The sequence below is a fragment of the Puma concolor genome, chromosome D3 (genome assembly GCF_028749965.1).
Source record: "Puma concolor isolate L17-30 chromosome D3, mPumCon1.1.hap2, whole genome shotgun sequence".
Lineage (NCBI taxonomy): Eukaryota > Metazoa > Chordata > Mammalia > Carnivora > Felidae > Puma > Puma concolor.
This window is the reverse complement of record NC_141678.1, coordinates 25,960,337-25,974,217: the sequence shown is the minus strand read 5'-3', so window position 1 is coordinate 25,974,217 and position 13,881 is coordinate 25,960,337. Positions and strand designations below refer to the sequence as shown.

The following is a 13,881-nucleotide window of genomic DNA, read 5'->3' as shown; positions in this document are numbered from 1 at the left end:
GAAGCTGGCAACATGGCCCTGCAGTGCACCAAAACCACAGGACATTGGAAGGTAGGCAGACCCACGGGGTGCTGTCTGAGGAGTGGGGGTGGGGCCGCAGAGATGGGCGACCCCCTCGGTCCTCCTCCCCTGAATCCCCACCTCACGCTGGGGCCATGTCATGAGAGCCCATTTTGTAGAGCATGCAGTCAAGGCCCAAAGAGGGGAACGGGCTGGCCCAAGGTTACACACAGGGGTCTCGAATCGCACTTGGGTCTTCTGGCCCCCAGATTTAACCGTTACACAGTGGCAAACAGGTGACTGCACACAGTCTCTGGGCACGGTTTCTTCGGCCTCCGCTGTGTGAAAATGCGTTTGTTTCCAAATCAGCCTTTAAAAACCTAGAGGGTCCACAGAAGAGTCCAGATATAGTGATGGTCTTGAGACACTGGAAAATCTGGCCGGCATCTCCAGGTGGCAAAAAATAGGTGGCGCTGAGCTGAGACCACCCCTTGGCGGGGTCTCTTCACCCACCTGGCTCCCGGAGACATCTGAGTTTGCGATCCCTGCCCCGCCCCCGCCCCCGCCCCCTAGGCCTGGGGTGAGGTCCTCGTCCCTCACCCCCCCCCCCCACCGGACTCTGATTGAGGCTGGTCTTCACCTTTTCCCTCTGTCACAGATCGTGGTGTGGGATGAAGAGGGCTTCCAGGGCCGGAGGCACGAGTTTACGGCAGAGTGCCCCAGTGTGCTGGAGCTTGGCTTTGAGACTGTGCGATCTTTGAAAGTGCTGAGCGGAGCGTGAGTCTGGGCTGGGGGTGGCGGGGGCGGATCTGAGTTGGGATGGGGGCGGACAGGAAGGGATCTAGAAAGGGGTGTTCTAGGCCCTAACTTCCCAGACTCTAACGGTACCGGTGTGCCTTCCTTGGGTTTGAAGTGCTGGGGAGTGGTATAAGGTTAAGCAGGTTGTGCACTGCCCAAATGCAGCAGGCAACGTTCATGCAGAGCCTGCCCACTGGATGAGGCAGGCCTGTAGGGGCAGATCTTTCGAACCAAGTGTTGGGTCTGAAATGTCCCTCTTTTGTGTAAATTGAAAGCCACATATGGCCGTTGGGAACTTATTTGGAGCCAGTGCGACTAAAGGACTGAAAAAAATTTTTTAACATTTATTCATTTTTGAGAGACAGGGTGCGACGGGGGAGGGGCAGAGAGAGAGGGAGACACAGAATCTGAAGCAGGCTCCGGGCTCTGAGCTGTCAGTACAGAGCCTGACGCGGGGCTCAAACTCACGGACCTTGAGATCGTGACCTGAGCTGAAGTCAGACCCTTAACCGACTGAGCCACCCAGGCGTCCCCAAAACTAAAATTTTCATTTAACTTAATAGAAGTGTGGATTTAATTAGCTACATGGGGCTAGTGGCTACGAGAGTAGATGGAAGTTTCTAAAAGTTTGGGAAGTAGCTTGAAAGGAGAACAAGGTTCTAAGTGATTCGGAGTCACTTTAGACTATGCCTGTGAGTGCCATGGAGGTCATCTGGGGTGGTATTTATGCACCTCACACCCGGGGAAACACTCTTCTAGCTTCTGCTCTGCACAGATGGGGAACTGAGGGTCAGATGGGACCAGTGACCTGTCCAGGGCTGTGTCTAGCAAACCGCTAGGCTTTGCCGGGGAGGAGACAATAACCTCAGGTTCATTACTTACATGCGACAGCTTGTTTCTTATGCAGACAGCGAAAGCAAGGGCATCATGGTGGCAGCCGCGTCTCAGGCCCCACAGGATGACGCCAGAAGGGGCCGGGTGACAGCAAGTGCGGTGGGCGCCCCGCTGTTGGGGAGCCGCTCCACGCTTCGGCTGGGGCTCGCTGCTAGACCCTCCAGGGTGGAGGGCGGTGGACAGCCCCATGTCTCAAGGGACCCCGAGAGTAATCGTCTCATGGAAGCCTTCTCAAGAAAGGGAGGTGGGTGGGAACGGTCCTTGGCCGCTCCTCACAAGACTGCCTGTCTCCCCGCGTTCCTGGAGGATCACAAGGAATCCCACCAAGGCTTAGGTCAGCCTGTGATCAAGCCGTGTCTCCACGGCCCAGAGGACCGCATGCAAGATGGTCAGGCACCAGCACAGAGCAGTTCCCCCACCCGAGGGACACACAGCAAGGCAGTGGACTACAGGGTCTGGACTAGGTTTCTTCACCTGAGCACAGTGGGCGTCCGGAGCCGGATACTTGTGTTATGGGGGCTGTCCTCTGCGTTCGGGATGTGTCGCAGCATGTCTAGCCTCTTCCTGCAGACACCCTCTCCTCCTTCCTCCCAGCGTGACAACTAAAAATGCCTCTAGACGTTGTTCAATGCTCCTAAATGATAACCACTGATCTTGCACTTGGGGCGAATGGTCTCTTACCTCCTGTTCTCTCTGCCCTCTGTCTGCAGGTGGGTAGGTTACGAGCACGCTGGCTTCCAAGGGCAGCAGTACGTGCTGGAGCGGGGCGAGTACCCGTCCTGGGATGCCTGGAGCGGCAACACTGCCTACCCAGCCGACAGGCTCACCTCCTTCCGACCGGTGACCTGCGCTGTGAGTCCCGCCACCACCTCGTCCCAGTGGGGACTTGGGAACAGAATATGCCAGAGTTCACATCCTCTTGTCACTTAAAAAATTTTTTTTAACGTTTATTTATTTTTGAGAGAGAGAGACAGAGACAGAGAGAGAGCATAAGTGGGAGAGGGGCAGAGAGAGAGGGAGACACTGAATCCGAAGCAGGCTCCAGGCTCTGAGCTGTCAGCACAGAACCCAACACGGGGCTCAAACTCACTGACTGTGAGATCATGACCTGAGCCAAAATTGGACGCTTAACCCACTGAACCACCCAGGCACCCCCATCTTCCTGTCACTTCCATGTGACATGGCTTCCCTCCCTTCTCTGAGCCTCAGTTTCTTCATCTGGAAGTGGGGCCATTTCGTGGGGAAGAAGAATGGGTAACATCTGGACAGAGACAGGTGCAAACGTTGTGCCCTTGGCGACTTTGGTTAAGATTTGAGCCCCTGCGTGTTTGGTGCCCCTCTTTTCATGACTCGGGGATACTGGCAGATAAGATGGGGAGGAAGGTTCTATTTCTTGCTCCTGATTCCTTACCAGTGTTCCTGACTGTATGCTTTAGCTACTGTTTATGGAGTCGGGGGTGGAGGTGGGCACCGTTTTCCCCATCTTACAGACGAAACAGCCGAAGCTCGAAAAAGGTGTATTGTTTTTCTCCAAAGGCAACTTTTATTAATTTAAAAATCATTGATCACCCAGAGTTCAGGAAAACACCTGATATGGCAGAGTAAGAAAAGTCTCTCATCTCCACACCTCTGAGACAGAAGCCCGGTCGTAAAGGTGCTGGAGACTTCCTTTGGTCTTGTTTGTTACCCACAGATTCTGCCTGTCCCAATCGATACTGACATCTGTGTCTGTATCTATACACCTATGTCGTCTATATCTCTGTATCTAGGCCCACTCGTAACTTTGTTATAAAGATGGAATCACAACGAACGTCAGGCTTGGAAGCCAGCTTTTCTCCCTGGGCAAATACATCACAGTCATCCTCCTGGGTGATTAAATCTCTTTGACAGCATCGCTGTTCGTGGCTCCCTAGTGTCTCAGGGTGTGAGTAAACTCATTTGCTCATGTATTTATTCCACAATGGCCCAGGCGCTGTGCCGATATAGGGACCCATGGTGGACTGTGGCAGATGCTATCCCTGATTTCACACAGTTTACAGCTTCCGATTTCATTTTGCCCTCCAAACGAACCTGACAAGGAGAGGAGGTTAGCTTCATTTTAGGGGTACGGCAAAAGGGGAGAAACGTTGTGTGACATGTCCAAGCTGGTACATGGAGAGTCAGGATTTGAACCCAGATCTCAACAGTCCTCTTCTTACCTCCGTCTACCACCGGATCCCCTAGTGGGATGTTCAGGTTGATCCTTCTTTTTCTCTTTTCTTTTCTTTTCCTTTCCTTTCCTTTCCTTTCCTTTCCTTTCGTTTCCCTTCCTTCCTCTTTCTTTCTTTCTTTCTTTCTTTCCTTCCTCCCTCCATTTCTTTCTTTCTTTCTTTCTCTCTTTCTTTCTTTCTTTCTTTTCTTTTCCTTTCCTCCCTCCCTCCCTCCATTTCTTTCTTTCTTTCTTTCTTTCTTTCTTTCTTTCTTTCTTTCTTTCTTTCTTTTCCTTTCCTCCCTCCATCTTTCTTTCTTTCTTTCTTTCTTTCTTTCTTTCTTTCTTTCTTTCTTTCTTTCTTTTCCTTTCCTTTCCTCCCTCCATCTCTTCCTTCCTTTCTTTCTCTTTCTTTCTTTCTTTCTTTCTTTCTTTCTTTTTCTTTCTTTCCTTCTTTCCGTTCCTTTCCTTCCTTTCTTTTTCTTTGTGTACATTTCTGGAAAGGCAAATGCTATACCCTTGTAAGGTTTCTGGTGCTTGCTGCCTTACTGCCCTTCCAAAAGGTTTGCAAGGAAGGCTGATGGGGGTGGGGGTCAAGGGCAGGGGCTTAGCAGGGACTCCTTGGTTCTCAGCTGGGTGTCTGGTGGCCTGACAGTTTCCTTTGCCTACAGAACCATCGTGACTCGAGGCTGACCATCTTCGAGCAAGAGAACTTTCTGGGCAGGAAAGGCGAGCTGAGTGATGACTACCCCTCCCTCCAGGCCATGGGCTGGGATGGCAATGAAGTGGGTTCCTTCCATGTCCACTCGGGGGCGTAAGTGAATCCAAGGCTCTGCCTGGCGGGGAAGGAGAGGCTGTTGGGTGGGACAGGGACATCTCTTGTGAAAACTGTGTGCTGGGGACTTTGGGGCTCTGACGCTCACAATCCGGAGGAGGACACTCAGGCACAGGGAGGTATCAGGTGGAATTTGTGGGGTTGCAAGTGGTAGATTCCCGTATCAACCTGACATTGTTCCCAAAGGATATTTATTGACCCTTGTAACTAGCTTCAGGCATGGCTGGATCCAGGTGCTACAGCAGGGCTCTCTCTTTCCTGTTCTGTCTGTCTCACTGGGGCTATAATCTCAGGCAAGCTCTCCCCATGCAAAGACAACAGTGAAGCTTCTTACTCCAGCCCACCCCAGGAAGGGCGCCTCTTTTCAGTGATTCCACCCAACGTTCTCAGAAAGGCTCTCATTGGGCCGATTTGGGTCATGTGCTCAACTCTGAACCAATCGTCATGCTGCAGGAAGAGGGTGGTCTAACTGGCTAGGAACAGTCACATGCTCTTCACCAAATGAGCATTTTCCCACGTTGACTGGGAGGTAGCGTAGGGTGGCAGGGGTCTCTCCCCAGAAGAGGAGAGAAGGGATGTCCAGCCATAAAGAAAACGGTGTGGCTCAAGCACCGTGTTCCACGTCAGCAGCAGCTGGGTGACCAAATCTAGCCCAGGACGGACTGACCCTTCCCACCCTTTCCCACAGGGGCTGGCAGGTGAGGCCTGACATGTGAGGTCTTCACTTGGGGAGGACGATACCGTCCCCTTCTAGGCGCCCTTTGGCCCTTGGCAGGGGTGAAGGTGGGAGGGCTTTTGTCTGTTTGGTTTTGGTTTTTGGTTTTAAGTTTTCTCAGGAACCGTCAGAGAATCTTGTTGTGAGTGGGATGAACCTCTTGTGGTTCTTGGGTCCACTTCTCTCTTGCCAAAGAAGAAAGAGAAGCTCAGAAAGTGAGACACTGAGTCTTGACCGGTCCTGAGCAATGTAGGGGTCGATGAATTGAAACAACGTAGCCCGTTTCCTTGGAAGGGCTTCTGGCTAAGGAAGGAGGGAAAGGAATAGGATTCCCTTCCTTTCTCCTTCCTTCCTTCCTTCCTTCCTTCCTTCCTTCCTTCCTTCCTTCCCTCCCTCCATAGTTATCAGCCCCTCCTCTGTGCTGGGCATTGCACTAGGAATCAGAAATGCCAATGAACGAGGCACACACACCCCTACACCTAGGAGCTCACCTGCTGGCGGAGGAGTCTGACATTTTACAAATAATCTGATAACTGTCTAATTATACGAGAACTACCCAGGACCCATAAGGGACTGTGTGGCCTGATTTGGAGAGCAAGTCCTCAGAACAAGCTGAGACCCAGAGGATAAATACAACTTGGCGGGGGGCCAGGCAAAGAATGGCTGGAATGGTGTTCTTGGCAGAGGGAACAGCATGATCAAAGGCCCAGTAGTGGGGGGAGCAGGGCACATTCCGGGCACTGAAGGGAGGCCAGGATGGCTGAAATGTGTCTGTAGCGAGTCCCTTCGTCCCCCGTGTGCTCACCTCGCTGATGCCTCTCTAGGGTAACCGTCTGCCTCTTCCCTTTCCCAGCTGGGTGTGCTCCCAGTTTCCCGGCTACCGAGGCTTTCAGTATGTGCTGGAGTGTGATCACCACTCGGGCGACTACAAGCATTTCCGAGAGTGGGGCTCGCACGCCCAGACCTTCCAGGTGCAAAGCGTCCGCAGGATCCAGCAGTGAGCAGGGGGGGACCGGCGCTGAGGAGCCAACGCGTGCTTGTCTGGACGGAGGAGCTGTGGCGGTCCTTCCGTGCCCTCTCCTCTGCCGCCCCCTGTGCCCCGTGTGAGCCCAGCACCCATGTGAGCCAGTTCATGCACAGTCAGCACGAAAAACAAAAAGTAATAAAAAAGAAGGTCTAGTGTTAGCTTGTGCTTTCCGACGTTATTAATCCTTTCAAAGAACCGGTCTTTTGCTTGGTTGGTGCGCTTGATCATTTGCCTGCGTCTTCCTTCATTCAGCTTTACTCTTCTCTTCAGTATTTCCTTGCTTCTATTTACTTTGGGTTTACTTTATTCTCCACATCTGTAGCTTCTTCTTTTTTTTTTTTTTTATTTATTTTTGAGAGAGACACAGAGTGCGAGCAGGGGAGGGGCAGAAACAGAGAGGGTGACACAGAAGCCAAAGCAGGCTCCAGGCTCTGAGCTGTCAACGCAGAGCCCAATGCGGGGCTTGAACTCGGGAACAGCGAGATCATGACCTTAGCCGAAGTCAGATGCTCAACTGACGGAGCCACCCAGGTGGCCCCACATCTGTAGCTTTTAAGGGTAGTCTCTTGGGTCATTAATTTTGGGCCCTGTTCCCCACCCCCTGCCATATATTCATTTAGAGCTATCAATTTCCCTACGAGCACAGCTTTGGATGCTCCCCCCAGATTTGAATTGGACGTGTCTCCATTATCATTCAGTCGGGTATTTTCTGTTTTCCCTTGTGATTTCTTCTTTGACCCATGGGTTCTTTAATAAGAACATGCCTTTAATAAAGGCATGTTATCCCTTTGGGATTTTCTAGATATTTTATTGTCATTGCTCTGTTATCAAGTCCCTGTGGTCAGAGAATACAGTGTATGAGATTTCAACACTCATGCTCGCTTTGGCAGTACACATACTAAAATTGGAACGATGTAAGATTGCAAGACTCTGAAATGAATCCAGACTTATTTTATTGTCCAGCAAATGGTCCGTTTTGGATAAACTTGGATGTATACTTGAGACTTGTTTAAGGTTTGCAGTTGTTGGGTATAGCGTTCTGTCAGTGTCGATTAGGTCAAGCTGAGGTTGGTTAGTGTTTTTGGCAAATGCGGGTTAGATTTTTGTACATTTTTGCTGATTTTATTTTATTTTTTAAAAAAAATTTAATGCTTATTTTTGAGAGAGAGAGAGAGAGAGAGAGAGAGAGAGAGAGAGAGGCAGAGCACGAGCAGGGGAAGGACGGCAAGAGAGCGAGACACAGAATCTGAAGCAGGCTCCAGGCTCTGAGCTGTCAGCACAGAGCCTGATGCGGGGCTCGAACTCACAAACCTTGAGATCGTGACCTGAGCCCGAGTCAGACAGTTACCTGACTGAGCCACCCAGGCGCCACTTTGCTGATTTTTTTAACTCAGATTTTTATCAATCACTGAGAGAGGGTTGTTAATATCTCCTACTATAAGCTGGATTTATCTGTTTCTCCCTTTAGTTTTATCCATTTTTGTTTCCTGATTTTTTTTCTTTTTTCCAGAATGTTGATACTCTGTTATTAGGTGTGTGCGTGTGTGTGTGCGTGTGTATGTTTTCTTAAAACTAATCTGTTCATCCAACATGGGGCTTGAACTCACAACCCTGAGACAAAGAGTCACATGCTGCGCCGACAGAGCCAGCCAGGCACCCGTTGGTGAACTTACATTGATGATTGCTATCTTCCTGCTAAATTGTTCCTAGTACACAAGTGTTTTATTTTTTATGTTTTTAATGTTAACTTATTTTTGAGAGAGAGAGAGAGAGCGTGAGTGAGTGGGACGGCCAGCCAGTGGGGGAGGGCCAAACAGAGGGACAGAGGATCCCAGGCAGGCTCCGTGCCCAGCTAGTGCAGAGCCCGACCTGAGCTGAAATCACGTGACTGAGCCACCCAGGCGCCCCCTTAGTTTGTGTTTTTTAAAGCCACGTGTGAAGGGGGCCAGTTCTCTCCCCTAGCGACATTTCTCATATTCCTTTTGTCTTTACCCCGTTCCTTCTCACATACTACCCTAAAGTCCTCTACCCTCCAAGGGAGGTCTCTGAAACAAAGAAATAAACTCCCTTTCCGTGCCCTCTCCGGCTCTCTCCCCACCCCTGGGTTCTTTATTATGTAGATTGCCTTAACAGTCATAAGCCCTCTGGCTCTTTTTTCCGGAGTGTCTTCCTTTGCTGTAAGTCAGTCGGACAGAGACCGGACAGGGTGGGGTCCGAGCCGCCTGCTGGAAAAGATAACATTATCCGGCTCCGGAAGGGGAGGGATGTGTTTGGGAACATTTGTTCTTGGGTAATTCTTAACCCCTCGTTGGGTCGTCCCGTTCATTCAGACCAGCATTTGTCGGGGTCCCTCTGCGTGCCAGGCCCCCCGGGGAGTGGTAAACAAGGCACGTGAAGTCCTTACTCTCAGATGAACCCACCACGGGCTACAATGTCCTGGGAGAGTGGGGGGAGCCTGTGGGCTGCCGGGCTGGGATGGGTAAGAACGACTCTGGGGCAGGTGATAGGAGATGGGTGGGGGGCGGCGAAGACCCTCCTGGGTGCTTCTTTCTACGACCGCCTCTTGTCTGAACTTGATCCCTGAATGTCCAGCTGCCTCCCGGGCACCTCCGCGTGGACGTCCAAACGCGCACTGCAAACAGCTCATCAAAACGGAAGCTACGCGGTTCCAGCTGGGATCCATAACATGTCTCTTTCTCACTCCCCAATCCAATCCATTGCAAATCCTGCAGGCTGTCCTTGCAAACTGTACCAGAATCCAATCTCTTCTTACCATCCCCACTTGGTCCAAACCACCCCCCTCCCCTGCCACCCACCCCATGTAGTTTCACGACCCAGGTCAAAACCAGAGCGTTCACACCCGCCATCGGGTCTGAGGCGCCCGTATGTGGCCCGGAGAGTGATGCCAGGTGGCTAAGAGTGGGAGGTGAGGGGGGCGCCTGGGGGGCTCAATTGGTTAAGGGTGGGACTTTGGCTCAGGTCATGATCTCGCGGTTCCGGAGTTCGAGCCCTGCCTCGGGCTCTGTGCTGACAGCCCAGAGCCTGGAGCCTGTTTCAGATTCTGTGTCTCCCTCTCTCTCTGCCCCTTTCCAACTTGCGTTCTCTCTGTCTCTCTCTCTCTAAAAAATAAAGATAAAAAAATTAAAAAAGAAAATGGACCTTGTCACTCCTCTGCTCAAAACCCTCCTCTCCTCCCCACAAAACAACACAAAACACAACACAACACAACACAACACAGCACAACAGCATCTTTCTAGTTAACCGGCTGGCCGTCACCTGCCTCTCCCATGGCCCGTCTCACCCCCTGTCCCTCCAGTGAGTCTTCCTCGAACATGCCAAGGGCATCTTGCTTGCTGTTTGCCAGAACAGAGCGCTGCAAAATGGCAGCTTCAGCAACGGATAAGTATTTCTCGCTGTCCTGGAGGTTGATGTCCAAGATCAAGGTGCCGTCAGAGGTAGTTTCTGGTGAGGCCTGTCTCCTTGGCTCGCAGGTGGCTGCTTCCTGTCTGTCCTCACCTTTCCTCTGTGTGTGCGCCCCCCATGTCCCTTCCTTTTTTTGGAAGGACCCAGTCCTATTGGGTTAGGGCTCCACCTCAATGGCCCAACTTAATCACTTCTTTAAAGACCTTTTCTCTGAATTCGGTTACTTCCGAGGTCCTGGGGTTGGGACTTAAATGTATGAATTCTGGGGGGAAGCATTTCAGTCCACAATACCAGGTTTATTCCCAAGTTGAGGTTCTTTGGGTTCTTGCTGTTTCCTGTTCCCTTAGATATTTCCCGCCAACCCTCAGCCCCCTTCACCTGGAGTCAAAGGTTCATAAACTGTCAGACCTGGAAGGAATCTTCTATATCAAATCTAGTGTTTCACAACCTTTTCTTCATTATTGTCCTACCCCCACTCCAAAAGTCTTTCTTAGACATTCTTTTCCTGATTGTCACCCCACCGTGAAATTTTAATCCAATTTTATATTACAACTTAATACAAATTTGTGGCACAAGTTATATTACAATTTAATACAAAGCTATATTAGAATTTTAATATAATGTGTGTCTGTGTATGTCCTATATGCATATCTGTGCTTTATATATAAAAAGAATTAAGGTTGTTTTTGTTTGTTTGTGCCCAAAGAACCATTTTCACCTCCTTCCTGGGGGTGCTACTGCCCCCGTGAGAATGTATAATCCCTCACCAGCATTTCTCACAGACCTAGAACAAACAATCCTAAAATTTGTATAGGACCAGAAAAGACCCCAAATAGCCACAATAATTTTGAAAAAGAAAACCGAAGGGGCGCCTGGGTGATTCAGTCAGTTATGCGTCCGACTTCGGCTCAGGTCATGATTTCGCAGTCTGTGGGTTCAAGCCCCGCATCGGGCTCCGTGCTGACGGCTCAGAACCTGGAGCCTGCTTCGGATTCTGTGTCTCCCTCTCTCTCTGCCCCTCCCTGCTCACACTCTATCTCTCTCTCTCAAAAAAAAATAGACATTTAAAAAATTAAAAAAAAAAAAAAAAAGAAAAAGAAAAAGACCAAAGCTGGAGACATCACAATTCCGGGCTTTAAGCTATACTACAAAGCTGTAATCATCAAGACAGTATGGTACGGGCACAAAAACAGACACAAAGATCAATGAACAGAATAGAGAACCCAGAAATGGACCCACTGATGTATGGTCAGCTAATCTTTGATGCAGCAGGAAAGAGAATCCAATGGAAAAAGGACAGTCTCTTCAGCAAATGGTGCTGGGAAAACTGGACAGGGTCACGCAGAAGAATGAACCCGGACCACTTTCTCACATCGTCTCATCCTTTCTTTACTTGCAGGGAAATGGAAACTTCAGGAGGGATAGGGACTTGCTCAAGGACATACAATGCGTGAGAGGCAAAGCCGGGATTAGAACACAGACTTGCTGATATTGTCCAACTGCCAATATCACTCACTCATTCATTCATTCATTCATTCATTCATTCAACAAACATGTATCAAATATCTACAATGTACCAAACTCTACTATAGGTTCTAAGGATCAAACAGGGAAGGAAACAGACAAAAATCCCTTCTTTTAAGGGATATCAATTTGAGTTGGGGGGACACGGATGTTCTCCCCATATCTCCACAGTCCTCCAGTTAAGAGTCGTCAAAGACCATTTGGCAGATGCTGTTACAATGTTCCTTGAAAAAAAAAAAAAATGACGTCCAAAAGGCATGGGCATCACTGGTGTCTGTTTTGCAGCCCTTTGCCAAGCCTGCGATAGTTTATTGTGCGTTGTGACTCTCTGGAAGGGAGAATGGAGTATTCAGACTTTCCCAAACTAATTTGACCACACAACAATTATTATTATTATTTTAAATGTTTATTTATTTTTGAGAGACAGAGAGAGCAGGTGGGGAGGGACAGAGGGAGAGGTGAGAGAGAGCGTCCCAAGCAGGCTCCATGCTGTCAAGGCAGAGCCCAGCACAGGGCTCGAACTCACGAACCGTGAGATCATGACTGAAGCAGAAATCAAGGGTTGAATGCTTAACTGACTGAACCACCCAGGCACCCCACCACACAACTATTATTATTATTATTATTATTATTATTATTATTTTGGCAGAGCATCTTGCATGATGAGCGACTTGAGTAACACAGGTGGGAAATGCTCAACTTAGCCACGATAGTCAATCACAACCTAGTGTAAGTTAGTTGGCAGGTTTGGGTCCTGCCATTCAGCAGGGCTTTAGGAAATGGACTGCGGAAGAACTGGGTGCTGCTGTTGATGCAGGGGTGCTGTCCGGGAAGTGGCCTCATGGTCAGTCCTAGGGAATAGGCATTAGGAAGACATAGGAGGGGGGAAATTTTAGAGAGGGTAATGAAGTCAGTCTCAGATTCTGAGGCTTTGCTAAGGCCTGGGATGGGGGCTGGGCCTGGCCGCCATCTTCCAACCAGATATGTCCTCGCCCAGAGCCCCCGAGACCCTGCAAGGCACTGGATACAGGGGTCTGTACCCCTACAGCAGTGCCCACCATAAAGGGGCAGCTGTCTGACCCTGACAGGTGTGGATTGACTACCAGCCTCTGGGAAAGCGGCCGTCACAGCCCTGGGTTTGCATCTTGGACTTACCAGGTTGTGGCCTCAGTTTCCTCCTCTGTTAACTGGGAACACACAAGACCCACCTCTTTGCTTGTGAGAAGTGAAATGATGTATGACACGCGCCTATCCCCAGAACATGTACGAGGTATGGTAGGTGACACTGTGACAGTTGGAAACTGTTGGCATTATTCTACCTCTCTGTCCTTTTCCTTTGACACCTCCCATCACCGCCCTCGTCCCCTGCCTTGGGCACGCCTTCCTCATAATGATGATAAAGATAATATCGATGATACATACTATGTTGGTTCAATTCACGTGTCATAAAATTGAAATCTCACAGCAACTCCTTGACATCATTATTATTCCTTTAAAACCCATCAGAATCTTGAGGGTCATAGGCTCAGAGAAGTCAAGCAACTTCCCCAAAGCCAACCAGCCTGTAGCAGGATTGAGCTTACCGTGGACTGTGTAAGGTTTGGGGGAAAGATTAAGAGCTGATGGCATTTGTAAGTAGTAAGTCACAATGCTCCTGTCCTCTCTTAATAGAGTTGAGAAAGTATAGCCCCTAACACTTTAGTATGAATAACTGGGAGCTTTCTAATCTATCATAGGAAAGTCTTAGGTTCCTGGGGGACAAAGCAGACCATATTTGCTGAATGAATGAAAGAATGAATGGATAGGGGAGGCTCATTAGAATTCGATGGCAGGCCTGTGAAGAACCAGCTGGAGTCCAAGCCCAGAGTGGGGCTGGTAACCCAAAAAAATGGTACCCCAGATGTGAGATGACGGCTGGAGTGACAGGCACTAATGAGACAATTTGTCAGGGGTGAGCTTGGGAGGGGAGGAAAGAGAGCATGAAATTATTTTTCATCTCTTGCCAGGAGACCAATTTTCTTAGGTTATAAAGGCAAAGGGAACTTGAATTATTGACACGATTTGGCCAGAGGTGGTGGTAGGTGCAGAATACCCATCGTCCAGAGCAGCGCAGTCAGCCGGCAGGACGGACCGCAGAGTCTGGAATAGCGGAATACAAACGGGCGTCCTCTGGGCGCAGAGAGGAGGGGAGGGGGCTGGTCCAGAGCCACACAGCAAACACCACCCACGTCTCTGCTCCCTCTTGCTTCGTCACCCGGAAGCGAGCGTGGGGCAGAGGGTGACAATACGCGCCCGGGTCCGAAGCCTGGAGTTTGTCAGCCAAGGTGACCTTCCGGGAGGCCTCTTTGCCCCTCCGCGGAGAGGGGAGAGCCGTCGCTACGGTTGGGGGGGGGGGGACACCTGACACAAGGTCCTTTGCACCCGTCACTCGTGCCCTCTCTGCCCCCTCTGCTCCATCCGTCCAGCGCTTTCTCTGG

General features: G+C 50.2%; 1 protein-coding gene across 1 annotated transcript; it reads left to right on the top strand.

Moving 5' to 3' along the window:
• CRYBA4 (crystallin beta A4) lies at window positions 1–6,615 on the top strand. The gene is made up of 5 exons (XM_025933386.2): window positions 1–51; window positions 659–777; window positions 2,403–2,544; window positions 4,552–4,694; window positions 6,284–6,615. Exons 1-5 carry the CDS (start codon window positions 13–15, stop codon window positions 6,429–6,431), a joined length of 591 nt encoding a protein of 196 aa, XP_025789171.2. The 5' UTR covers window positions 1–12; the 3' UTR covers window positions 6,432–6,615.
• The last annotated feature ends 7,266 nt before the right edge of the window (window positions 6,616–13,881 follow it).